The sequence below is a fragment of the Triturus cristatus genome, chromosome 1_1 (assembly GCF_964204655.1).
Source record: "Triturus cristatus chromosome 1_1, aTriCri1.1, whole genome shotgun sequence".
Classification (NCBI taxonomy): domain Eukaryota; kingdom Metazoa; phylum Chordata; class Amphibia; order Caudata; family Salamandridae; genus Triturus; species Triturus cristatus.
In genome coordinates, this window is record NC_140579.1 from 22,638,675 (window position 1) to 22,666,430 (window position 27,756).

At 51.4% G+C, this 27,756-nt stretch overlaps 1 protein-coding gene across 1 annotated transcript in view; it reads right to left on the minus strand.

Moving 5' to 3' along the window:
* Window positions 1-27,756, minus strand: part of LOC146869187 (DNA topoisomerase 2-alpha-like) — a 139,905-nt gene that overhangs the window by 84,475 nt on the left and 27,674 nt on the right. Inside the window, exons 17-22 of the mRNA XM_085642789.1 lie at window positions 19,171-19,263; window positions 18,931-19,045; window positions 18,706-18,827; window positions 17,934-18,082; window positions 17,537-17,768; window positions 17,318-17,452 (exon numbers count right to left, since the gene is read on the minus strand). Coding sequence (XP_085498915.1) covers window positions 17,318-17,452; window positions 17,537-17,768; window positions 17,934-18,082; window positions 18,706-18,827; window positions 18,931-19,045; window positions 19,171-19,263 — 846 coding nt within the window. The remainder of the gene's footprint in view (window positions 1-17,317; window positions 17,453-17,536; window positions 17,769-17,933; window positions 18,083-18,705; window positions 18,828-18,930; window positions 19,046-19,170; window positions 19,264-27,756) is intronic.

Below are 27,756 nucleotides of genomic sequence, written 5' to 3' on the forward strand. Positions count from 1 at the left end.
GGCATGTGGGCTGCTGAATTCATATCTGTGCATAGATTACATAGCAGTCCCTCCATTAGCGGCGGCTGCCCGTGTCAGCTGCAGCAGTCTGAAAAAGGGTCTTGAGAACAGCCTGTCCTACAGCTGCCTGCTGTTTTGAATGTACATCTACACAGTAGTGTTTGGTAAATGTATGTATAGTGGACCATGTGGCTGCTCTACATATTTCCTGTAAAGGAATGTTTCCTAGGAAAGCCATGGACGCCCCTAACTTTCGTGTTGAGTGGGCTCTTGGAGGAATAGTTAATGTGAGTTTAGCTTTTTCATAGCAAATTTGAATACATTTAACGATCCATCTGGCTATCCCTGCTTTGGAAATGGTGTTGCCCTTGTGTTGTGGGGAAAAGGCAACGAACAGTTGTTTTGTTTTCCTAAAATCCTTTGTTCTGTCTATATAGTACATGAGGGCCCTCTTTACATCTAGTGTATGGAGCATTCTCTCTGCGACATTTTCTGGATTTGGAAAGAAAACAGGCAGTTCAATAGTCTGATTCATATGGAACTGCGATCTCACTTTAGGCAGGAATGTGGGGTTGGTACGTAGTACAACTCTGTTTGCGTGAACCTGTATGAATGGCTTTTGAATGGTTAGTGCCTGGAGTTCACTAACTCTTCTCAACGAAGTGATTGCCACTAAGAAAGCTACTTTCCAGGTGAGCAATTGAATCTCACATGAATGTAGAGGTTAAAAAGGTGGACCCATCAATCTGGTGAGGACCACATTCAGGTTCCACACCGGTGCCGGTGGGTGTGTTGGAGGAATCACTCTTTTGAGTCCCTCTAAGAAGGCTTTGATGGCAGGCACTCTGAATAAAGAGGTGCTGCCCGTTCTGAAGATAGACTGCTATTGCGGTTAGATGTATACGGATGGAGCTGTATGCCAGATTGCATCAGTATAAGTGTAACAGGTAACAGATGTTCTGAATGGATGCATCCAGCGGATTAATGTCATTGTTTTTACAGTAAATGACAAATCTTTTCCATTTAGCCGCATAGCAAGCCCTGGTCGTGGGTCTCCTGGCCTCCTTGATATTCATACAATCTGGAGGCAGGTTCAGGTAGCCAAACTAAGACTTCAGGAGCCAGATCGCCAGGTTCAGCTGTTGCGGATCTGGGTGCTGAATTTCGCCATGGTTCTGTGTTAAAAGTCTGGATGTTAGCCGCAGTCTTTGATGCGTCACCACGGAAAGTTCTAGCAACGTGGTGTACCATGGCTGGCATGCCCACATTGGAGCAACCAGGATGAGTGTCATTGAGTGTTGCCTTAGTTTGCGTGCCACTAGCGGTATTAATGGCGCTGGGGGAAAAGCGTACGCAAATCTGCCTGACCAGTTCATCCATATCGCATTGCCCTGCGACTGTGGATGCGGGAACCTGGCGGCAAAGCTTTGGCATTTTGCGTTTTCCCTTGTGGCGAATAGGTCTATCTCTGGATGACCCCACTGCTGGAAGTACGGTTGGAGAACTGATGGATGTAGCTCCCACTCGTGCATTTGGTGGCTGTGTCTGCTGAGCAGATCCGCTATTTGGTTGTCCTTGCATGGGAGGTGTTCCGCCATGAGGAACATGTTCCTTTGAATGGCCCACTTCCACATGCTCTGAGCCAGATGAGACAACTGTGGAGAGTGTGTTCCTCCCTGCTTCTGTATGTATAGGCTATCTGGTTTTAGGTTTAAACCTATAATAACTGATAAAACCCCACTGAAAGGAAAATAGCCATCCCCGGTGTAAACATATAAACACTGAAAAAACACCTTTACAACCACAAACTAAATGCCATTCAAAGAATGGAAAAGATGAGTGAAAGTTATTTTTATTTTTTCCTGAAGGGGGCCAATACAATGTAACTTTGTTATACAAGGTAGCATTAAGAAAGACTGGGCTAACATTACTCTGCTTGAGTTTTGTTTTTTAGGGATGTCACTAAAACATTGTGTCTTCTTCCTTCTTCTTTTTCAGTTTTGTGGTCTTTGGTTGAAAGATGCAGTGTTTAGATGCATGTTTTAGGTCTTACTTATTTTATAAACTGTAGAGAATCAGCAAATATCAAAATCATATTTGATATGTTGGCTACATTTGATTTCACTGATCGGTAAAATGGCTGGTTTCATAAGAATCTTTCCTAATATGTATCATCACATTTACCCACAGACAGAGAATAGGTGAAATCCTTTGTACATCATCCCCCTTTTCTAGTGAGTCAGTATTGCTTGTAAGTGAATTGCCACACTCCCCAGGCTTTAAACATTCAATGCAAGATGTAGCGACAGGTAGATGTGAAAAGAATGCTGTCACCAAGCATCTGAGATAGTGGTGAAAACATGATACCAGATGTTTAGTAAACATGGAACGCAGTGTCACATGTAATGCTGCTGAAAAAGGTTCCTACCAAGTTCAATAAAGGTTGGAGTGATAGTGATTGTATTTGCAGTAATTCAGCTACGTATATGAAAATTGTATGATGGCCTGTCAAAATCGATACCTAAGCTGAAGTGCTTCCCTGGAAGAGATCCTTGTCACTTGGTAGAGGGTATTCTTAAAGCATCTTTACAATCTTCAGAGTTAATGAAGAATGCCATTGAGTTTGTAGTCCATTTTGATGCAGTAAAAATGTATTTGGACCTCATATACCCTGTGCACAGGCTATCTATACACATGCACTATCAGTGCGGAAGGCAAGCAATAATTAAAATTAAATTAAAATTCCATAAACACTGGAAAACACTGTTTGTTTTTAACGGCGCGAAAATGTATAACCACTGTTTTTTGAGGTATTGAAAAAACTGAAAAAACCCCACCAGAATTTACTAAAAATAGAAACTGAAAACAGGAAAGCCTATGTATGTAGTACATGGCAGTCATGTTGTCCGTCCGGATCAACACGACTTTGTTGCACAAGTGTACTTTGAACGCCTTCATTGCCAGGAAGATTGCCATCAGTTCCAGAAGGTTGATGTGCATCTTCTTTTGCTGTGTCGTCCATAGTCCCTGCACTGTGTAATTGAGTACATGAGCTCCCCATCCCTGGAGAGACGCGTCCGCCGTCAGTATTATTTGTGGAACAGGCTGATGGAACGGTCGGCCCTTGCAAAGGTTTAGTGGATTCCACCAATGCAGAGAGTTGTATGCCCGACCGCTCACCAACACTAGGTCTTTCAACTGTCCTCGAGTCCGATTCCATTAACGTGCCAAGCACTCCTGAAGCGGGCGCATATGTAGTCTCGCGTGCGGGACTATGAAGATGCAGGAGGCCATCATGCCTATCAACTGCATGAACACTCGCGCTGGAAGGGAGTGTTGAGGTCTGAACTTCTTTATCAGCAGTTGCATGCTGTTGATCCTCACTAAATTTGGCTGAGCTTTGGCTGCCAGAGTGTCTATGGTCACGCCCAGGTACTGCCGTACGTGGGCGGGTTGGAGATGTGACTTTGGATAATTCAGTGAGAATCCCAGACTGTGAAGAAGGTGAATGGTGTGGGATATGTGGCTGGCACACTGCTGGGCTGACTTTGCCTGAACAAGCCAGTCGTCCAGGTAAGGGAAGACGTGAATGGGCTGTCTCCTTAAGTTTGCAGCCACTGTCGCTAGGCACTTGGTAAAGACTCTGGGCGCTGTTGTTACTCCGAAAGGGAGGACTTTGAACTGATAATGCTGATCCTGAATAGTGAACCTGAGATATTTTCTGTGTGATGGGTATATGGGTATGTGGAAATACGCATCCTTCAAATCCAGTGTTGCTAGGAAGTCTCCCTGGCTGAGTAACGGCAGAACCTGCTGGAGGGTGAGCATATGAAAATGCTCTGACAGAATGTATTGGTTGAGAGGTCTTAGGTCCAGTATAGGTCTCCGAGACCCGTCCTTTTTTGGGATCAAGAAGTACAGAGAGCACACCCCTGCCCCTCATTGTTCTACAGGCACGAGCTCTATGGCTCCTTTCTGCAGCATACTTAGTACTTCCTGCCGCAATAATGTCAAGTGCTCTGCGGACATAGGACGGTGTCTTGGTGGTATGTTGGGTGGATTGGATGTTAATTCCAGACAATAATCGTACTGGATAATTTCTCTGACCCACCTGTCTGTGGTGATGGATCTCCAGACTGGCAGGAACTGTTGGAGTCTCCCCCCCCGACCGGTGTTATGTGGTCGGGGGGCAGTGACAAGACGTCACTGTTTGTTATTGGCGGAGGACCTGGTGTTGTGTCCTCGGCCTCTGCCTTTGGTGCTGGATCCACGATATCCACCCCTATTGTTCTTATTATAGGTACTCTCCTCCTTTATTGTACTGCTGCTGGGACCCCTGACCTCTAGCTGCTCCTCTATTCCCGGGGCGACGAAAGGAGCAACTCCAAAACTGCTGCGACTGTAGAGCCCCCATAGATTTCGCAGTTTGTGTCCTTTTTAATCTTTTCTAGTGTAGTGTCAACTCGGGCCAAATAAAAAGTCTGGGTTGACTGGTTGATTCAAGATATTAGATTGAATTTCAGGTTTGAAACCTGATATTCTCAGCCATGCGTGCCTCCGCAACATCATACTAGTGTTGATTGCCCTTGCTGAAGTGTCAGCTGCATCCAGTGCGCATTTGATGGACGCATTCGTAATGAGTTGTCCCTCTGATGAGGAGCTCCGCTCCATCTTTGTAGTCATCTGGTAGGTGTTCTATCAGTGTTTCTAGGGTATCGTAGTGTGACCTGTCGTATCTGGCCAGGAGTGCCTGAGTGTTGGCAATGCGTCAGATGTTTGCCGCTTGTGCTGCTATCCTTTTTCCCGATGTTTCTAGCACTTTGGACTCCTTGTCCGGAGGAGGAGCATCACCGGTAGTTTGCGAGTTAGCTCTCTTGCGAGCATTAGAAACTACCATGGAGTCCAACGGCAATTGACCCTTAATGTACATTGTGTCTCCTGGGGCTGGTTTGTATTTTTTTTTTTCTATTCTCGGGTTCAATACCCGTGCTCTGGTTGTCTCCTTAAAGATGCCCTTAGCAGGTTTAATAACCCCTTTTAACATTGGTAGAGTCTTGACCGTTCTTTCGGATGTTGAGAACGTGTCCACCAAGAAATCCTCTTCCACAGAGTCAGAATGAAGTTCCACTCCGTGATTGGCAGCCGCTCTTTCAATGAGGGCGTTAAAAGCAGCAGTATCTTCAGTGGGAGATGGTTTTATATTATAAGTATGAGTGTCGGGAGCATTTTGTGGGTCTCCTGGGTCATTAGGGCCTCCCCATGCTTGATCCTGGTCTTGCTGTTCATCAGGGTCACTATCCACAGGATAAGTGGTATCCTCATTATAGTCCTCTCCTGCATCCGCCTAAGAGTGTGCGGGAGAAAAGGATTGTGGCTCCTGGTCATATGTTTGGTAAGGTTCCACAAGCACTGGTGTCGAACCTGACGCCATCTTCCTTTTCAGTGGAATTTTGTATGATTCCAAAGCCTTTTCTGGAACAATTTTCCACTTGCGGAACGACAGTCTACCAGTGTCTACGTCGATAAACTGGTCCTGTGAGTCTTCGACATCTGTTCTGTGGACACTGTTCTTGGTTGTTCGATACTCTTCCTAAGGTCGAACATCTTAGGTGCCCCCGGTGGTGGCAATCCAAACTTGATCGGTGCCGGCGCCGAGTGAGCCTTGGCGACCTTGTTCGGTTCGGGACCCGTTTTCGGTTCGAGAGTGTCCCGTTCCCTAATGCGCTTTAGGGACTCCGACACCTGTTTCAACGTGAATGCCGACGGTGCTTTTGATCCGACAGGCTCTTTGGAGACAGGCCTCGACGCGGTCTCCGGTTTCTTTCCTGACTTCGGGGCTTCGATCCGAACTTTTGGATCGACGCCTTGTTGATCGGGTATTTTGGCAGTCTCAGCACTCCTCGGTGTTGATGTAGTCGGATCGACCACCTTGACCTTGGTCGTTGGTGCCCCTACCATCGGTGCTATAGGCCTCTGCGGCTTCTCGGGACAGAGGGCCTTCTTTTGTTTCTCGGTGCCGAAGTCCTTTTTTGGTTTCTTGGTACCGAAGTCCTTCTTTGGTTGTTCGGCTCCGATATCCTTCTTTTGTGTCGACGGATTGGAAGGTTTCGATGCCTTCGATCCGACCTGAACCAGTTGCACTTTCGGTTTCGATTTGACCGGTGCAGGTTTTGGTTTCGATTTCACTGAATCGACTCCAGTCTTTTTTGATATTTCTGGCTCTTTTGAAATGTTCGAAGCCGGGCCTTCAGGCGGGGCTGTAGAACGATCCGACCGATCTTGGGTAAGGCCCGCAGGCGATCCCTCGACCTGAGCCTTATCAAGACTATCTCCCTCAGCCTCCGCATCGACGGATTGGCCTAGCTCCTCGCCTGAGCTATCTTCCTCGGCCCCAAGGGCCTCAGCGTCGTCTCCTACCTCGTTGACGACGTCTTCGTCCATCTTATCTACGTCGTCATATTGGGAGTCCTGCTCCGAAGCAGGGTCCGATTGTTCATGAACATCCTGCTCTTCAACGTATTCGAATTGTTCTACCTCTTCGACGCTCTAGACTTCTTCATCCTCGGTACTGAATATGTTAACCGGGTTAGGCGCCGATTTTTTGGCCTCCAATCTGGCCGCTCGTCGATTCCGAAGAGTCTTTTTCGACCGGAACTGGGCGCAGGCCATACACTTGGTCTCATCATGATCCGGTGATCAACATTTGTTACACACCGGATGGACATCGACGTGTGGATATTTTGCGTGACATAGAGGACATCTCTTGAAGGGAGTTCTCGATTCCATCTTCGAACGTCGATCGATGTTCGGACCGAAAGTCGGTCCGATAAGGGTGAATAAGTTCTAAAACAAGTATAATAATTTATCGATACCGAACGCAAACGATACCGACGATATCTAAAGGCTTTTGGCCTTAAATAAAGTTTTCCTAACTTGAGCTAAGATAAGCACATCCGAACCCAATGGCAGAAAAAAAACAATCTGAGGATGGAGAGGATGCCCATGCGCACTGTAGTCCAGGGGAGGAGCCACCTATCTCGTGATACTTCGAAGACTCTTCCAGGACAACAATATGCAATCGTCCGGACCCAACACTAGGCGGCGATCTATGCACAGATATGAATTCAGCAGCCCACATGCCTCGAACCACTAGAGCCGCGCTGTCGTCAGTCTGTTAACACCTTGGCAACATACCTAAAGCAAAGTGAACACACACCAAGTAGAACATACTACAATGCCAAAGATGATGCTTCCGGTCCAGTTCTGGGGCTTTGGAGGTTTTTATTGCAGTTGCAATTTCTCTAAATTGGCTCCAATTCTTCAATTTAGTCCGGTCACATGTAAGGTTTAGCGGACTATGTATTCTAGAAGGAGTAGTTTCTTTTCTGTAACTCCAGTTCTGTAGTAGGGGTATCTCTGTGATAGTCATAATTTAGTGAATAGTCCCGCCCATGTGCGGGGACCCCGGAGCAATAAAAAATAATCTCTTAAGGTGTCAAATCATGCAGACCTGCATCCACCTTTAAGAGAGAATTTAATTTAAAGACAGACAATGCAGCCGATATCCACAGGCTACACTGTCCAGTACTTCAACTAGAAAACTCCACCAACATCCACAAACAGCACTGCCTGTCCAGCTTTTCTCCACAAGGGAAAAAACCCTGCCTCTACCAGCAAAAGCCTCTGGAGTGAGAGAGGAAGGAATGGACAGACAAGCCCCATAGGCTGCCATTATGTGGCTCAGAACAGGATACTGTGCCTTTAAGAAAACTTTCCAGAACTTTCCCAGTATCCCAGAATGCACAGCAGGTCCTTTTTACTTTCAGTTCTTTTTGAAGGCGTAGCACGCCAGACCTGTAGCATTCCTTACATGAATAATCATCTCTCCACCGGGGAGGAGGGCGGGCGCTTATGACTATCAGAGATACCCCTACTACAGAACTGGAGTTACAGAAAAGAAACTACTCCTTCTGTAGTAGGGGATCTCTGTGTATAGTCAATCTAGTGAATAGAATGGCAAGCCCATCCCCACACAAAAACGGCGGTGGAGAAGATACAAAACAATACCACTACTGTGCGAACAGATTTCGCAGCGAAGCCTGCCCAACCTGAGCATCTGCCCTGGCATCCGCATCCAGACAGTAATGCGCAGCAAAGGTATGGACCGACTTCCAAGTGGCCGCCTTGCATATTTCCGCAATCGGAACATTACGCAGCAAAGCCGTCGTGGCAGCTTTGCCCCTGGTGGAATGAGCCTTAGGTTTACCCCCTAAGGTCTTATTAGCCTTTTGATAACACAATTGTATACAGGACACAATCCACCGAGAGATGGACTGTTTGGAAGTAGCAAGACCGGTCCTGACTGATCCATAATTAATAAACAATTGGTCTGACCTACGAATATCCTTGGTCTTATCAAGATAAAATTTCAACACCCTCCGAACATCCAGGGAATGGAGAGACCTTTCCGCTGGCGAAGAGGGATTCTGAAAGAACGTAGGTAAAGTTATGGTCTGGTTGACATGAAAATCAGAGATAACCTTAGGAAGAAATTTAGGGTGTGTGAGAAGTTGGCCTGATGTATGATGTCACTAGTTCTAGTGTACACCTTATATCAGTCCAAACAACCCTTATGGTGATTGGTTGTAAAGTCAACCTTATAGACCAGCTATCCTAGTGGTAGTATGGACAAGAGCAGTCTTGGGCTAAACTCTGAATGGCATGTGAAGCCAGCTGTGATACCATATATAATCCCTTGAATACCAAATGAAAGGACACCACAACAGATATATATATATATATATATATATATAAAATAACGTGTATTTATTCTAGTCAAACCCTCAGCACTCTTTATGAGATTCGAGGTAAGTACAACACAGTCTTATTTAAGCATACATTAAGTCACACAGGTAAGTAATACAGTTAGGCCATAGGGACCACGCAAACCATATACTAAGAAAGTGGTATAAGGACCACTGTCACGGAAATAGGAGAGGCCTAGGGAATCGCTGGGGCTACACTACACTAGCAATAGTTAGGAAGTGGGAGGCCCACGGGATTCAGGTGCAGAGTGGAAACACTCACGCGTAATGCGTATAATCGATAGAAATAGTACAGTTCTGAATTAAGCAGTTTAAGGACACTTCTGAAGCAGCTAGAGAGTCGAGTCTCGGAAACTAGACCCTAGGATAGTCACTACCCTTGGAACACCGAAGTACCCAAGTTACCTAGCCCACAGGCTGCGGGTGCATAGGTGTGAACTTGCGTCAGGTTTCTTCGTGGACTTCTATGGATGCCTGAAGGAAAGTTGCTGACAGGCAGTCAGTGAAGTGTCCGGTGGATCCCAAGGCTGGGATCAAGAAGAGAGGATACCTGCAAGCAGAAGGGATAGAGTCATGGTCACTAGCCAGTGACCACGTGGAACCAGGAAGGAACCAGGCGATGTCGTGAAGATTGCAGGTGAAGGTGAAGCTTGTCGCTGCAGCCACGGGTACCAGGAGACGTCCAGGAGGCGAGCTGTCCCACGAAGGCTCTTGCTGTCGGCAGCGGTGAAGCTGAACTAGGACTCACCAAGCCTTGGCAAGCGGAACCCACGAAGAACGGAGGACTTGCTTCTGGTGCAGACCAGGAAGGTCTGGGGTGCTTCTCTTTTGCAGAGGAGTAGGAGCCAGTCTGGAGGAGCCAAACCAGCAGTGAAGATTTCAAGGTGTGTCGTCACAAAGGCCGCTAGCCAACGGGCAAGCAACCGGACAGACGCGGCAAGCAGGAAAATGCAGAAGGGCCCCACGCAGGACTCGTGGAGTGTGGGGGGCTGATCTTCGGTGCAGATGGTGCTTGGGGTTGGAGCTTCTCAATCCCCGGTGCACAACTTCGAGGGTGCCTCAGAAGCTGCGCTGGAAGATACTCGCCACTTTTCCCAGGTAGCCGGTCCCACGTCTCTCGTCGCCTCCACGGATCTCAGCTCGGCTGTGGATGTGGATCAGGGTCGGAGAAGTCGGGAAGTCAAGGCTCTGGTCGGGCTCTGCAGTCGGTCCCTCGTAGAACTTCAGCAAAGCAAAGGGTAGTCTCTTGATGGTGCCTGTTTGCACAGGGTAGCCACTCCTTGGCCACAAGGGAGATTCTTCAGTCTTCTTGTTTCGTCGATTGTCGAAGGTCCAGAGTTTCTGTTCAAGTTGCAGGTTCAGGATAATCTAATCTCCTGGGGCCCAGCTACCACTCTTATACTAATCTGGGGGGCTGGGTTACCTGCTAGGTCACGCCTGATGGGTGGGACCTGGGAGGGGGGTGGTTACACCCCCTTCCCTTTGTCCAGTTTCACGCCAGGACTGGGGCTGGAGCGCCCCAGCACCGGTTTGAACTGAACTATGCATGGGACACCTTGTGTGCCCCAGGCAGTGTCTCGTTTCTTTCATCCCTCCCTGCCCCAATACACTAAGGCCTGTCTGGGGTGGTGCTCGCACCTTCCAAGGCAGGAAACCTATTGTCCAAGCCTCCCGTGCCAGGATCACTCCCAGCAGCAGGAGGTCAGACTCGTGTCTGTGGCAGCAGCATCCATTTTGTGATGCTGGGGCTCTGGTTAACTTTAACCGGGTAAGTAGGTTGCAACATGTCTTCTCCCTCTACAAGGGAGGGATAATATCCTCATCCCCAGAAATGGGATGGGGGTATTATTCCAAAGTGTTAGACACCTTACACGACATGTTTTGATAAAGCCAAACCATAGTTACCATAACCGTTTAAGATTATAAGGCACTTTAAGAGTATATTGTAGGCTATATCATAGAACAGCTATAAGGACATGGTTCCGAAAGCTGCAGACAGGCTCAGCTCATGCTAGAGCACCATCTCACATGTTACCAAGCACTCTGCCTCCAGGATTGTTAAGGCCTGCCATAGGAGTGGCTGATAGGTACACGTGTCTATATGTAAGTTAGGTATAGGAATACTACACCTAAGCAAGGAGTGATTACACGACCGTGCCCCAGCTGAGTGATCAGCCAGTTGTGTCATAATGGAAGGCCAGGCCAGGGGTGGCATAATACATGCTGCAGCCCCTGGTAGGCCTAGGGTACACCTATGCCCTGGGTACCTAAGGTACACTGTACAGGGGCCAATAAGGTGATCCTATCCAAATGGGTTTTGCACCTAAAGTACATAGTATCAATTTAGAGAGAACAGCAGGGCTGTGGGTCTGATTAGCAGGCCCACATCCACATCTAAGTCGAAAACCAGTAAAGCAAAAGCAAAAAGTGGGGGTGAACATAGAAAGCAGACCCTACTCTCCTACAGGGCGAGTACGCATAACAACCTTAGCAGCGTGAAATACAGTATAAGGTTCTTGACAACATAATGCCTGAAGTTCACTCACCCTGCGGGCTGATGTAATGGCCACTAGGAACGCCGCCTTCCAGGATAGGTGCTGCAACGAAGCCTTGTGAATGGGTTCAAAAGGCTCCTTCATCAGTCTGGACAGCACCACATTTAAGTCCCAGGAAGGCGAGGGAAGTCTGACAGGAGGAAACACCTTCTTCAAGCCTTACAAAAAATCCTTGACAACAGGGATCTGAAAGAAGGAAGTCTGTGAAGGGCATTTCCTGTAAGCAGTCAAAGCAGCCAGATGAACCTTAATGGAATGGAAATTAAGGCCGGACTGCGCCAAATGTAAAAGATATGGAAGGATGACAACTTCCTTACATGTCGTAGGGTCAAAGCTCTTGGACTTGCACCAGATACAGAACCTCTTCCACTTGTAGGCATAGGACGTCCTAGTGGAAGGCCGTTTAGACTCCTTCAGTATGTCCATACAATCTTCTGGTAGATTCAAATGGCCATATTGCACTCTCAGGAGCCATGCCGCCAAACTCAAAGACGAAAGGTTGGGGTGCACCATCTGCCCCCCGAACTTCGTGAGAAGGTCCGGTCTGCACGGCAGCCGTATGTGAGGAAGGAGCGACCGGTGAAGTAGGTCCGTGAACCACCACTGTCTGGGCCCTTCTGGAGCAATCAGGATCATCCGAGCACCTGACTGGGACAGTTTGATGAGCACCGCCGGAATCAGGGGAATAGGTGGAAAAGCGTACAGAAAGCTGTTCGACCGGTCGATCCATAGCGCATTCCCCAGCGTCCACCGCTGGTAGTACCTGGATGCGAAGTCTCGGCATTTGCTGTTTTCGGCGGTGGCGAACAGATCTACGTCTGGAGTCCCCCACCTTGCGAAGACTTCTCCTAGTACTTCGTCGTTTATGACCCATTCGTGGTTTTCCTGAATCAGTCTGCTCAGTGCGTCCGCCTGAACATTCTGCACCCCTGGCAGATGCGTGGCCGTAATCGTCAGTCCTCGGGCCAGAAGCCAGTGCCAGATCGCCTGCGCCTCCTACGACAGAGTGCGCGATCTCGACCCCCCCTGCTTGTTGAGGTAATACATAGTGGTTGTATTGTCCGTCTGTCAGCAGTGAGTTGGTCTGGAAGGACGGAAGGAAGGCCTTCAGCGCCAGGAAGACAGCTCTGAGTTCCAGGAAATTGATGTGGTACGTCGACTCCAACGGCGACCACTTTCCTTGAATCTGCAATTCCCCGGAATGCGCTCCCCAGCCTTGGAGAGACGCATCAGTCACGACACTCTTCGTGGGAATGTCCTTGTGGAAGGGAACCCCCCTGAGGAGGTTCTCCGCCGAACACCACCACTTCAGAGACTGAAGAGCATGTAGAGACAGCCGTATCTTGTCGTCCCAAGAACCTGTCTTCTGATCCCACTGATCCTCCAAGCACGCCTGCAGTGGTCTCATGTGCAGCCGTGCGTGAGGAAGATACAGGAGGCCATCGATCCCAGCAGTGAAGACACCTTCCTCACTGTCGTCGATGGAGCAGTCCTGAGGTCCTGAGCCTTCCGAAGGAGTGATAACCGTCTCTCCTCCGAAGGAGACACGCTTGCTGACCACGTATCGATGGAGGCTCCCAAGTACTGTATGCACTGGACCGGAGTCGGGACCGATTTGGACATGTGGACGTGTAACCCCAGCTTGTGCAAGAGAGCGCATGTCCACCGGAAGTGTTCTTGCGCTTCCGAGAAGGATGAGGCCTTGATCAACCAATCGTCCAGGTACGGCTACACAAACACCTTGTTCCTCCGCAGGTGTGCCGCCACCACCGCCATGCACTTCGAGAAGGTCCTGGGCGCAGACTTCAGCCCGAATGGCAGTACTGTGTATTGATAGTGATTGGCGCCGACTTGGAATCGCAGGAACTTCCTGTGCTTCCGTGCAATGGGCACATGGAAGTACGCATCCTGTAGATCTATGGCACAAAGCCAGTCTCCCCGTTGCAGCTGAGGGTAAATCTGATGCAACGATAGCATGCGAAACTTCGCTCTGCTAATCCATTTGTTTGCCTGTCGCAAATCCAGAATGGGCCTGAACTCGTTCTTGTCCTTCTTGCGAACGAGGAAAAACTGAGAGTACAGACCTCTTCCCCTTTGAGACAGAGGTACCTCTTCTACCGCCTTTTTTCTCAACAAAATGTCTGCCTCCGCCTGGAGCTCTCGCAGCTGAAATTGAGAGCTTACCGGCGGAATCGCTGGAGGCGGGCTGACAAACCGAAGACTGTTTCCATTGCAAACAATATTCAGCACCCACTTGTCTTGAGTAATTTTTCTCCACTCTGCCGGAAAAAATTGAATGCTTCCCCCCACTGGAGTGGGTAACGGTTGCAGGGAAGTAGTCGCTTAGGGTCGAGACCCGGCCGGGCCCTTGGTAGTAGTAGCGGCCTGCTGGCCTCCTCTACCCTTCTGGCGTTTTTGGAAGGGTTTCCGGAACTGCTGCTGTTGGTGCTGCTGCTGTCCCGAACCCTGCCCACGCCCTCTGCCCGTAGACCCGAACCGTCTCTGGAACGGGCGCTTCTTCTTATCGGCCTTCTCCAACCCGACAGCCGTCAGGGTCTCCGCCTCGGTCTTCATGCGGGCCATCTCATCATCCGCATGTTTACCAAACAGGGTTTCCCCCGAGAAGGGCAGATTCGCTACTCTGTGCTGAGCTTCTGGCTTGAGTGACGTCAGGCGCAGCCAAGAGTGACGCCTTTGGTGGACGCCATGACAGTAGGCGTGCGCCGCCAACAAGGAGACATCCGCTGCCGCACTGATGACCTGGTTCGAAACCAGCATACCCTCTCGCACCGTTTCCAGGAAGTCCTCCTTCCTGTCCCGAGGCAGCAGGTCCGCATACTGTTAGAGGGACTCCCACAGGGCCCGGTCGTAACGCCCCAACAGCGCCCCCGCACTCGCCGCCTTCATGGTGGTAGACGCGGTCCCACACACCTTCCTGCCCGCAGAGTCCAGCCAGCGGCTTTCCTTGTCGGGCGGGACCGTCGATGAAGGAGCTGTCGCATGCTGTTTCCTCGCCGCCGTCACGATGACAGAGTCCGGCTTCGGGTCCATCCTTAAAAAAGCAGGGTCCGAGTCCGGGGCCCGATACTTTTTCAGGAGCCGTGAGGGGGCGGATTGTCACCGCGGGAGTGAGGAGCAACTCCAACGCGGGTTCCACCAGCCCCGGCACTAGAGGCAGCAGGGGGCGAGACAGGTGTTTTTTGTGTAGAGTCTCGAATATCACGGGCGTCGTGGGTGTCGGTACCGTCACCGTGATCCCCAACTTGGCGGCACCCCTCAGCAGCGCCTCCTGGAAGGAGACTAGATTGTCCACAGGAGACACCCTAGTCCCCGGTGAGTCCGACAGCGTCGGTGAGAAATCCCTGGCCGAGGACAGTGTGCGCGACTTGGACCTGTGCCTCCTATGGTGCCGTACTGATGTTGATGACGACCGCCTATGGCTCCGCGACCTTCTCCTCCTGACGGAGCGGGAGCACGACCTCCTCGGCTTCGGCCTGTCCGCCGGTCTAGCCGGGCCCGGCGACCGTGGATGTCGCGGCCTCGGCGTCCCCTGCGGTGGAGTCGGATACCTGGGCAGGGAGACCGACCGCGGCGGAACTGCAGGTGGCCCCAACGGAGTACGAGGCGGTATAGACCGAGGAGGGGGAGGTGGAGACGGTGACGCAAGCGGTGGTGGTGGAGGAGGAGTCGGTGGTGGTGGTGGTGGTGGCGTAGGGATCCACTGAGTACACCGATCCCAGCGACTCAGTTGCCCTCTTACTCCTGGCATCAGGGCTCCCCCTGCGCCACCTCGAAGACGAACCCCTCTGCGACGTCGTTTGCCGCCTCGACGGCGACCACCTCGACCGCGATCTTCGACCTCGATCTTCTCGACCTCGATCTTCTCGACCTCGATCTTCTCGACCTCGATCTTCTCGACCTCGATCATCGCCTCGGCGGCGACCTTCTCTTCGCCGACGGCGAGCAGCACTCTCCCCTCGACGGCGAGCGCCGACGCCGGGCCTGATCGACGCCGATGGCTCGACGGCGGCCTGTTCAGCTCCTTCGACGTCGAAGCCGCTTCTCCCCAGAGCCCTGGGGAGACGGCGAACAGACCGTAGTCATCCCCCTAGACGCCGCCGTCGACGGGGAGTGGGGACGCTTGCTGGTCTTCCTGCCCCTGGGGAGCGCCCCAGAGGCCTCAGCATGGCAGAATCAGCCCCTCCAGACCCACCTCGTGCCTTCAGCCTTCTGTCCTCCAGGACCTGGAGCCTGATCTTAATCCTCTCTCTCAGGGTCCTGGCTGAAAAAGAGCGGCAGATCTCACACTCCTCAGGCACGTGGGACTGGGGAAGACAGACGATGCACACCCTGTGTGGGTCTGACTTAACCTTTTTCCTTTCACAATCAGGACACTTGTCGAACAAGCCAGGCATGCTGACAACACCAGAAGGAAAGGACTTTACTAACACTAAATCACTTGAAAAGTGACAAATAAACCCTTGAAAAGGGAGAGCTCAATGTTCCAGGGTCCTGCTAGCAGGAGCCGGAAAAAAGAACTGAAAGTAAAAGGGACCTGCTGTGCATTCTGGGATACTGGGAAAGTTCTGGAAAGTTTTCTTAAAGGCACAGTATCCTGTTCTGAGCCACATAATGGCAGCCTATGGGGCTTGTCTGTCCATTCCTTCCTTTCTATCACTCCAGAGGCTTTTGCTGGTAGAGGCAGGGTTTTTTCCCTTGTGGAGAAAAGCTGGACAGGCTGTTTGTAGATGTTGGTGGAGTACTGGACAGTGTAGCCTGTGGGTATAGGCTGCATTATCTGTCTTTAAATTAAATTCTCTCTTAAAAGTGGATGCAGGTCTGCATGATTTGACACCTTAAGAGATTATTTTTTATTGCTCCGGGGTCCCCGCACATGGGCGGGACTATTCACTAGATTATGACTTTACACAGAGGTCCCCTACTACAGAACTGGTTTTATATAAAGCCGCTTAACTTTCATATATTATGAAGCCTTGTAGTTTTCAATTGGGCATAGATCTGTGTTTTAGCTGCCATGACATTGGTTGCAATGATTTTCCATGCACCATTATCTCCTGCACAGTATTTCTGCTATGGTATATTCAGTTTAAGTTGGACATTCTGAATTGTTCCTTAGCACTATGACTTTTTGGGCCACTGTTTCTTCCCACCTGGTCTCCAAGAATGGTTTAATGTAGTCACCATGTCGACATTGATGGCGATTTATCTTATCCAATCAAACCTTCCCACTAGCAGAGGCTTGTTTGAAAGCACCATAATACTGTGCACCACCTCCCCCAATTTCAGTGTAAGGATATGGTCCATCATCAGGCTGTGAATTCACGCATAGTATTTGTGGGCTGCTGAATGTGTGTAGTCTTTCATATTCAGATGCGATTCTCCATAAGGGATTATAGGCCCGATTTCATCCAGTTTCTGCGCCCATTGGAAAGAACTGCCATATTGGTGTGTTATCTGCTTCCTTTACCTTACAACACTGACCCATTCAGCAAAAGCCACCTTCATACCTTATGCCCATGTTTGCATGCAAGGTTGAAGTTCACTCTTGTTCAAAGGGTTAGATTTCGCAGGCATGAAAATTGTAGGGGGACCTTTTTTTACTTAAGACTCTAAGTGCTCCTACTAAGCGAGTTTCCGGGGCCATGTAACTATCGCTTTAATAGATTAACCATGTTCCCTCATGTTAAAGGTGGTTATCCTTCATCATCTTTGTCCGTGTTCGGCATATCTCGGTCTGCTTGTGAAAAGCCATAACGTATACAGGGACCTGGTTACTGGAGTTCGTTCCCTTCCATTTTAAGCGTCTAGAAGTTCCAGCTCAAAAATTAACCTTCAAACTAATTGACATACAAATTCACCTATTTTAATTCCATGGTCTTTGGCCAAGAGTAAGAAAGCCGAGCAGCGCATGCTTACTTGAGTCCATGTCCGGATGGGAAGCTCAGAAATCTCAATTGTCGTTTCATCAATCACAGCCACTTCACCATTTACCAGGTACTGACTTGGACCCAAATCTTGAATAACCCCTTTGAAATTCTTGTAGCTTGGAAGCTAAATAAAGAATAAAAGAAAATTCAAGAACGGCCCAACATCACAGAACAGCCCCAACCATGACAGAGAAGATGACCAACTCACCATTGGAAGGGGTTCCTCTCCATCCAGCATTCGGCGGATATTGTTTAGGACTTCGCGGACATCATAGTTGGGAATCCTGCATGCCCAGCCAGTTCCAATACCCTCAGCACCATTCACCAACACCATGGGAATGATGGGCATGTACCACTCGGGCTCCACTCGCTGATTATCATCACGGATAAACTTCAGAACATTGTCGTCCATCGATGGGAACAGCAGGCGGGCCAAGGGACTACAAGAAGGGCAACAGCATGAGCTGACATTTAGAGCTTGCATAAAGACATTTGTTTACTTGAGTATGGTGGCACAATACTAGCAGAAAGACTGATCCGGATTCAGAACTGCAGCGTCAGGTGGATGTGAAAACTAAACACATGGATCTTAAAAGCAGACTTACCTTAGCATTGTGAAGATATATCGGGGGCTGGCAGCATCTTTGCCACCATGCAGCCGCGTACCAAACTGTCCAATGGGCTGCAGAAGATTGATATTGTTGCTTCCCACAAAGTTCTGCGCCAAGTTAATAATGGTAGCCATCAGGGAAGCCTGGGAAGAAATAAACCACCATGAATGTGTGCGTGGAAGAGGCCATAGAGTAATAGCAAAAATAGTAGCCTGGAACCTCGGAGGCAGGGATACGATGGTGAGCTGTTGCTGTACCCACAACTGAAGCACATTTGCTGGAAGAGCTCTTCTTGCCAGGTGGCCAACGCGGTCACTTGATTAGGACAGACCCCTTTGCGCACTAGCCGAAAACCATTCCAGTTCAAGCTCCGTCGTTCAATGCAGGTTAGAGCAGTCCAAAGCCCTTCAGCTTGAGCTGCGCTGCTTTGAAGGCATCCACAACAAGTGAACATTCATAACTACCATGGTGGCATTGTGCTTGGTAAAGCAATGTTTAATTTAAATCGAACAATTAATGTTTAGGAAATAGTAGTATGGGAGATGGGTAGCGAATGGGAGTCGCCTTCCTTTCCAAGGGCTCCAAACAATACCTGGGGCACAAGGGTCGTTGATCTGCACACTTGGCATTTTCAACTCTGGTGAACATAGCCCAGTAGCATGAAGGCAGTGGCTACATTTTTATTTTTTATATATAGCAGCAACAGTGCATCCCACTCTGCCCCGTGGGGGTGGGGGTTTAAGACTAGACTGTTTTAGCTACTTACCTCACCATGGTGATAGGCAGACATCTCCGCAACAGAACCAGCCAGCTGTGCCACCTTAACCTCCCGCTTGTCATTTCTTTTGAAGCATGTGAATAGAACTTTCCTCTGCCCGGGTTTCAAACCTGTGATCGACGATATAAAAACACAAACAAAACGTACAAATGTCATTTCTAGCACTCCAGCTCCTCTTGGCTGTAGGGGCTACCTTGGGGGCAATGAACTCACCGTCTACCAGCGATGGGATGGAGCGCTCGTTGTCGGAGTTTGAGAACAGGATCAGTTCCTTGTTGACGAATTCATTATAAGTCAGCTGCTTTGTAGCTGTGCCGTACAAATAATCCTATGCAAAAAGGACTCTGTGGTAAGTTTATGCCAATCATGGTCCTGCTTACATCACTGGAATTCTGAACAAAGCAGTGGACCACCCAAACATATACTAGAGTACAACAACAAAAAACAACTTACCTCTGGTAGGCCAAGTAATCTGCGCTGCCTGCGGTCTACCATGAAGTTAGTCAGCCATTCCTTACGGTCATCAACCTGCTTCTTACTAAAGGCCTATCGGATCAAAAAGGAAAGATTTAAACAAGGGAAACCAGGTATTCAATTTTGAGAATCTGTATTAAGGTACAAATCTGCATTAGAGTGAGCAAGTATAGACTTAACAGGAGTCAGTCTGCAGATACGGTGGTCTCAGATCAAGGGAGTAGCCAGACAATTAAGACACCCCCACACTTCCAACCAAAGCTCTTATGGCACCAAGTAAAGAAAGTCATCACAACCCTCCTTAGAAGAGCTCTATTATCTCTATCAACCATGCATCTATCCATTCATCCTTCCATCCACCAGCAGATACCCACAATTTCACCCTTATCTGTCATGCATTCAATTTTTCATCCATCGTGCAGTGCAGTCTTTCACCTTTCCGTCTGTCCACCCATTTCTAACCATTTGTATCCATCTCCAAGCCCATTCATCCATCCACCCTTTCACTCATCCGGTCATCCTTTTTGTCATCCACCCATCTGCCATTTTACTACATCTACCTTTTCACTACAACCACCCTTCAACTAACCCGTCCAATCATCCATCTGTTCTCCCTTCCTCCCACTCAATTACTCATCCATTCATTTACCCTTTGATTCACCCATTAGTTCCCTCATCCGTCCATCCTTCACTCAACCATCTACCCTTTAATTCACCCATCCTTTCACTTATCTATCATTTTGCTCATCCACCCACCCTTTCACTTCATATATCTGCCCATCCTCCCTTGCACTCATCCCATCCAATCCACTGACACTTACCCCGCCATTCCATCTTTTTATTCAGACAGTCACTCATCCACCCTCCCACGCATCCATCCATCCATCCATCCTCACTAATGCATCCTTTTTCATCCATCCATCCTTGAAATTATTGATCTACCCATCAACCATCCTTTCACTCACTTCCCTTTCTTTGCCAAGTTGCAGACAGAAGAGGCCTATAAAGACCTCCACCCCGTCGTAGCTTCCATTTGGGTTCCTCGACGCCCCAGCATCCACCATTTCTTCCATCCAACTTTTGATCATCCATCTATCCACCCTTACACTCCACTCATTTGTCCTTTCACTAATCCAACCACCCTGTATCATACAACCACCCTGTATCATACAACCACCCTTTCATGCACCCTCCCTTCCATCCATGCATTCACCCTTTCATCCATGGATTCACCCTTTCACTCATCCCATCCATCTATCCACACCTACCTCTCATTCATCCATACAGTTACCCTTTCATACATCGACTTTCCCTTTTATTCATTCATCCGTTCTTTCACTTATGCATCCCTCCACACTTTTCCATCTAACTCCCTTATACTCACACACCTAATCAGTCATTTCACAACGCCCCTGAGCAGATCATGATGTAAAGCAGTGTCACCAGGATGGAATGAAATGTGTTTTGGGGGGATGGGGTGGGGGGGGGGGTGTTTGTAGTGTTAAAAAATGCGTAGTGATTTTTTTAAAAATCTATTTCAGCACTACAGCACAAGTTATTACCTGTGTAACAATATATCTGTAAGAGACATTAGTTTGTGATGGATTCCTTACCTTAGAATATTCCCCTGGCGTCAGTCTGGATCCAGAAATTTTTCTGCTTAGCAGCACCCCTGCGCGCCAGCAGGTGGCGCCGTGCCGCTCCGCACCCTTCACTGGCGTTGTGCGCTCTTGGATGACATCACTGAGGCTACTTGGGCACCACCCATGTGCGCCGACGTCAGTTCTGTACACAACTTTCCGTGCCGAAACGCAGAGTCATGCAAGAAACTGACCTTTGGTGCATAAACCTAGGGCCCTAAAAGGGGATGACCTTAACCCTAGTAATCAGTTCACAGAACGGATAGGATAGGTGAGGCGGTAAGGAATCTATCACTAACTAATGTCTCTTACAGATATATCTTTACACAATTAGTAACTTGTGCATTTGAAAGAGACAAGTTAGTGATAGATTCCTTACCTTAGAATAGATACCCCAGCAATACCAACCCCGGTGGTGGGTCTGCGAACAAGATTACACCAGAAAGTCACAGAGCACAGAACGGCCAAAGAAGCCTTCTCTCCAGACCTGACTGTCAAGCCAGTAATGCTTGGTAAACTTGTGCAGCGAGGCCCACGTAGCTGCCTGACAAATGTCCTGCAAGGGAACACCGCGTCCCAAGGCAGTAGTGGCTGCTGATGCCCTGGTAGAATGGGCACGCAGTCCCACAGGAGGCTCCTTCTTGGCCAAGGAGTAACAGGCTTTGATGCACAGAACGACCCACCGGGAGATGGTCCGTTGGTGCACCGCCCGACCTCTTTTGGCGCCCACGTAGCCAACAAAGAGCTGGTCATCCACCCGGAACTGCTGTGTACGCTGCAGATAGAATGCGAGCGCACGTTTAGGGTCCAAACGGTGGAGCCGTTCCTCTTCTCTTGAAGGAGGCGGAAAAAAGGTGGGCAAAGTGATGGTCTGCCCGATGTGGAAGGGCGTGACAACCTTTGGCAAGAAAGAAGGGCGTGTCCTCAGAACCAGCTTGTCCGGATGAACAGAAAGGAAAGGAGGTTTGGAAGAAAGGGCCTGGAGCTCACTTACTCTCCTGGCAGAGGTGACAGCTACCAGGAAAGCCGTCTTGAGAGTAAGAAGATGTAAGGGACAGTTATGAAGGGGCTCAAAAGCAGCACACATCAGAAAAGTCAAGACAAGATTTAAGTTCCACTGAGGCATTATGAAGGGCACAGGTGGGAATGTATGCGTAATTCCCTTTAGAAAACAGTTAACAACCGGGGACTTAAAAAGAGAAGGCTGATCTGGAAGCCGTAGAAAGGCAGAGATGGCCGAAAGATAACCTTTAAGGAGTGCCCAGAGCAGAGCCCTGCTGGGCCAAAGAGAGAAGGAACAGAAGAATCTCAGAAAGAGGGGCAGAAAGGGGATCCACAGTCTTAGCTGTGCACCATGCCACAAATCTGTTCCACCTACAGGCGTACACCGTTTTAGAGGAGGGACGCCTGGCTGCCAGGACGACATTACAGACTTCGGGAGGAAGATCGAAAGCTGTCAACTGTCGCCGCTCAATCTCCACGCATGGAGGTGGAGGCTGGACAGGTTCGGGTGGAGAACCGTTCCCTGCTGCTGCAACAGAAGATCCTCCCGAAGAGGCAGACGGATCGGGGGATCTATGCTCATACTGAGCAGCTCGGGATACCATACTCTTCGAGCCCAGTCCGGAGCCACAAGAATAACTTGCGCCCGGTCGCGCCTGATCTTCAGCACTCTGGGCATCACTACTGTGTGCTCTGGTTGGGGAAGGAGAGGGAAAGGGATCGGCCATTGACCCAATCGCGATTCGTGAGCCACCACTGCAATTGCCGCGCAGTGCCCTCCGAGATCTGGACATGATCGTACAGGTTGCCCTGATGCTGCGCCCACTGGAACTTCAGGTCCCACTGCAGAGCCCGCATATGCCATCTGGCATGCGGTACCAGCAGGAGGGCATCAGGCCCAGAAGCCGGAGGGTCATCCTGACTGAAACCTGGGATAGAAGCTGAAAAAGCAGAACCATAGCCTAAATATCCCAGACTCGCTGTTTGGGAGGATAAACCCGAAACAGCGTCTAATCCGGAACCGCTCCAATGAAGGTAAGCTTCTGAGAGGGACTCAGGTGCGACTTTGGCACATTGATGGAGAAACCCAGCAGATGCAGGAGGCCGGTGTGAGAAAGTGTCATCTTTCTTGCATGTATGCCCCCACTTTTTGCTGAATGTACTTTGACTGAGTGTGCCCTGGGCTCCTGCCAATCAGGTGCCCAGGGCCTATGTTCCTTCCCTAAAACCTAAAAACCAAATAGGCAAACACTGGCCACATGTCAGCCCCTGGTAAATGGTACCCTAGGTACCCAGGGCCTTGTGACCAGGGAAGGCCTCCAAGGGCTGCAGCACTTATTGTGCCACCCTTAGAGGCCCTGTACCCCAACACAAACACTGCCCTTGCAGGCTGAGTGTCTGGGTACAGGACAAAACAGAGTCGACATGGCACACATCCTTGTGTGCCATGCCCACAACATACACTGCCCTGGCATACATCAGCCACCCCTCTAGCTGGGTGCCCTATGCCAGTGGTGTGGGCACAGGAGCATGAGCCCTGTGCCCCTACAGTACCCAGATCACTGTAAGTACAGTGCTGCCATTTAAGAGTATGTGGTGCTGGGAGATTGTCAACACAATTTCCACAGCACCATGATGGCTTCACTGAAGACAGAGGAGTTTGGTATCAAACTCCTCAGCACATTAAACCCGCACTGATGCCAGTGCAGGATTTAATGTACAATGCACGACAGAGGGCATCTTAGAGATGCCCCCTGAACCTAACCTACAATCCACGTCTGGTCTGAGGGGCTGCCTAGGCTGCCACACAGCAGACCTGTTTCTGGACCCCTGGGTAGAGAGCCATCCGCTCTCCTGGGCCTGCAACAATGCACATCCGGGGCGAGGTGCTAGGTCTCCTCCCCCAGGATGGGCAAGGGGAAGCTTCAAAGGCATGCTGCCTTTGAGAGCTTCTCCAGGCCACTTGCTACACCCAGCAACTGGCCCCTACCGGTTCTCAACCCCCACTCTGGCCGGAAACCCCAAGGAAGGACAGGGGGTGTGACAGCCTCTGCCAACCCCACCCCTCAGGTGGGGGGAGGAGAGGTGAAACACATCCCAGGGCTCTTGCCATCTTGAAGATGGGGAGCCCTGCCCAATAAGGACTAGGCCACTGCCCCCCTCCCACAAGAGTGTGGCAGGATAGGGGGTGTACCCACCCCAGGGCAGGGACAGTGGTCCCTGCACTTTACCTACCTGTAACGCCCCTAAATTTAGTATTTAGGGGCACCCTGAACCTTCCTTCCTTAGATTCCAGATTCCAAGACAGCAATGAAGAGCAAGAAGAAAGAAGACCTGCCGTGCAGCTGCTAAGAAGAGGGAGACACCAACTGCTTTGGCCCCAGCCCTACTGGCCTGTCGACCCTCAAACCTGCTCCTGCTCAATCCCGGAATTTTTCTTCCATAGGAAGCCATTGACTGTTTTTCTGTGAAATTTCTTCTGTTTCAATTTTGCAAACTTATAAATATTCCTTAAAAATCACCTGTGTAACTTAAATGCCGTTTCTCAACTGCTTACAGGTGGTACACTAGTGTTGGATCCAGGATCCAACACGGACCTAGAAAAAGAAACCATAACCTCACTTTAATGCTAAGTGAATTTCCTTCCATAGGATAACATTGGTAATTTGATCAGAAAAAGTTTTTAAGTGTCAACTTTTAAAATGGAAAAATATTGCTTAAAAATCACAACAGTAACTAAAACGTATTTCCTCACTTGTTTCCAATAACTGCCCCAGGACTGAATCTAGGATCCAGTCCTGGAGTTACAAAAGTAATCCTGAAAGTAATCAATTGCACATAACTTAAAATTAGGGCTGGGCGCAATTTGCGTAAGCGCCACTACAAGGGATTTTGAAAAGTTTTGTGGAAAACTAGCGCACATCCCGAGTAGGGCTGGGCGGACTTTGCCTAGCGCAACTACGCAACATTTTGAAAAAAAATGTGGAAAACGAGCGCACAACCTGAGGGACCGTGTGCCCGGGACTGGGGTCCCTCGTGCTTGGGCAGGCTCCCCGATCTGGCTGCATTGAGAAGCAGGGACCAACCCGGGCCTCCTGAGTTTCGGTCAGGGCCTGGGAGCCCACGTCCTGCAGCCTGCCAAGTGTCCATCTGCCCGGGACAAGGGTCCCTGGTGCAGAGCCCCGGAGCCCTGCAAGGCCAGGCGGGAGCCCTACCACTATGGCTCGGTGCGGGCAGATGGGAGTCCTTTTGGTCCCGGCCATCTGGTCGCACCTTTCCCTCAGCCATCTGGTCGCACGCAATGCTTTCCAATGGGGCGACCAGATGGCCGGGCTGCCCTGGCAGTCCCGATGGGGGCTCATTCGCCTACCCCATCCCAGTCAGGGCTGCAGGAGGTCGAGGGCGTCCGCGCCTAGGGTCCCCTCCGCCACTCAGAGCACAGGGGTTACAAGAAAGGTGGGTAGCCTTCCTCCAGATTAGTAGGGGCAGGGTATGCCGGCACACCCCTGCAGGGCTGGTGGTTCTTTGCCGGGGACCAGATGGGCTATGCCCGGGCAACATCCTCCCAGGCGTCCGGGGCTCCCTCCTCCGGCCCGCGGCGTGGCAAAGTGCCCGGTACGGGCTCCACGGCTCCCAGCCAGTCCTCCCCTGGGCACGAGAGCTCCGGTGGTCCTCCCCGTGCCTGAGGCCCAGCCAGGGTCCCCAAGCCCCCCAGGAAGCAGAGCCACCCCTCCCCCCATGGGTGGGCAGGCGGGAGCCCTACCGCTACGGCTCGGGCAGGGCAGACAGGAGTCCTTTTAGGTGCTGGCCATCTGGTCGCTCCTTTCCCCTCTGGTCACGTGCAATGCTTTCCAATGGGGCAACCAGAAGGCCGGGCCGGCCTGGAAGTCCCGTGAGGGTCCATTTGCCTCCCGGTCAGGGCTCCAGGAGGTTAGGTGCATCCGTGCCTAGGGTCCCCCTCCGCCACTCGGAGCGCAGGGGTTACAAGAAAGGTGGGTAGCCTTCCTCCGGATAAGTAGGGGCAGGGTATGCCGGAACACCCCTCCGGCGCTGGTGGTTCTTTGCCAGGGACCAGATGGACTATGCCCGGGCAACATCCTCCCAGGCGTCCAGGGCTCCGTCCTCCGGCCAGGGGCGTGGCAAAGTGCCTGTGACGGGCTCCATGGGTCCCGGGCAGTCCTCCCCCGGGCGCTCCGGTGGTCCTCCAAGTGCCTGAGGCCCCAAGCCCCCCAGGAAGCAGAGGCCAGAGTCCCGCGTGGGTGGGCAGGCGGGAGCCCTACCGCTACGGCTCAAGGCGGGCAGACGGGAGTCCTTTCAGGTGCCGGCCATCTGGTCGCACCTTTCCCCTCGGCCCATCTAGTTGCGCGTAATGCTTTCCAATGAGGCGACCAGATGGCCCGGTCGGCCTGAAAGTCCCGATGAGGGTCCATTTGCCTCCCGGATCCCAGTCAGGGCTCCAGGAGGCTGGGCGCGTTTGCCCCTAGGCTCCCCTCCGTCAATCGGATTGCGCGGGTTACCAGAAAGGGGGGTAGCCTTCCTCCAGATTACTAGGGACAGGGTACTTGTGGGACGCCTCTCGGCCTAGCGCTCCTAAGCCAGCAGCTGGACAGGCCAGGATGCCGCCCCAGCCCTGGGTCTGTCCCGGGGCCTGCCGCGTAGCAGGGTGCCCGAACGAGTTCCCGTGGGCTTCGTCCTGGGTCCTGCCGCGTGGCAGGGTGCCCTGGACGGGTTCCGATGGGCCCGGGGAGGCTTCCCCAGCGCCTCCGGGCCTGGGAGCCCAGGCTGGGTCCAGGGGCCCCGCCGGCCCCCAGGTCAGGGGCTCCGGCCCTGGGCCCCGTCCCTGCCAAAGGCCTGGGACGGGGTTCTGTTGTGGACAGGGAGCCTCTCCTTGCTTGGCTGGGTTCAGGAGCTCCGGCCGGGCCCCTGAGGGCCCCAGGGAGGGCGGCCTCCCCACCCTGGGCTCCGTCCTGGGTGCTGCCGCGTGGCAGGGTGCCCAGTCCTGGGCACCCTGCCACGCAGGGGGGCTCCGGCCCCACGGCACTGCCAAAGGCACGGGACAGGGTTCCGTTGTGGCCGGGGAGCCTCCCCTCGCTCGATTGGGTTCAGGAGCTCCGGCAGGGCTCCTGGGAGGGCAGCCACCCCCACCACGGGTTCCGTCCTAGGTCCTGACGCGTGGTAGGGTGCCCGGAGGGCCCGGGGAGGCCTCCCCTACTTGTCAAGGTGTCCACGGACCCCGGGTCGGAGGGCCCGTCGGATCCTCCACTCAGCCTCCATGGCTGGGGCCCAGGGCCTTCGGTCCCCCGTGCCCCGGCACCCGCTCACTCATTCGTTGGGGCACAGAGCGACCAGCTGGCTTCCCTTTCGAGCCCGGCCATCTGGTCGCGCCTTTCCCCTCGGCCATCTGGTCGCGCCTTTCCCCTCGGCCATCTGGTCGCACGCAATGCTTTCCAATGGGGTGACCAGATGGCCGGGCTTGCCTGGAAGTCTCAATGAGGGTCCATTTGCCTCCCAGGTCCCAGCGTGGGCTCCAGGAGGTCGGGCACATTCGCGCCTTGGGTCCCCTCAGTCACCTCGTGTGCACGGATTACAAGACAGGGGGTCATTTTCCTCCGGATTACTAAGGAGAGGGTCAGTCAGACCTCCGTGAGGTCCGGCGATTCTGAAACAGGGGAAGACAGACACGGGGTCCGCCCGCCGAGGCCCCCAGGTACGCTTCTGCCTCTCATCCCCTTCCCGATGGACCTTTCTCGCAGAGTTTTCTGGGTCAGACCCCTGTGAAGTCCATGGATCCAGAGATAGGGGAAGGCAGCACCTGGGCCCGCCTGAAGCGGGGCCCCCAGGGGCCCGGGTACACACACCTGCCTCTCAGCCCCCTTCCCGATGGTTCTTTTACTCCAAGTTTGCTGGGTCAGACCTCCGTGAG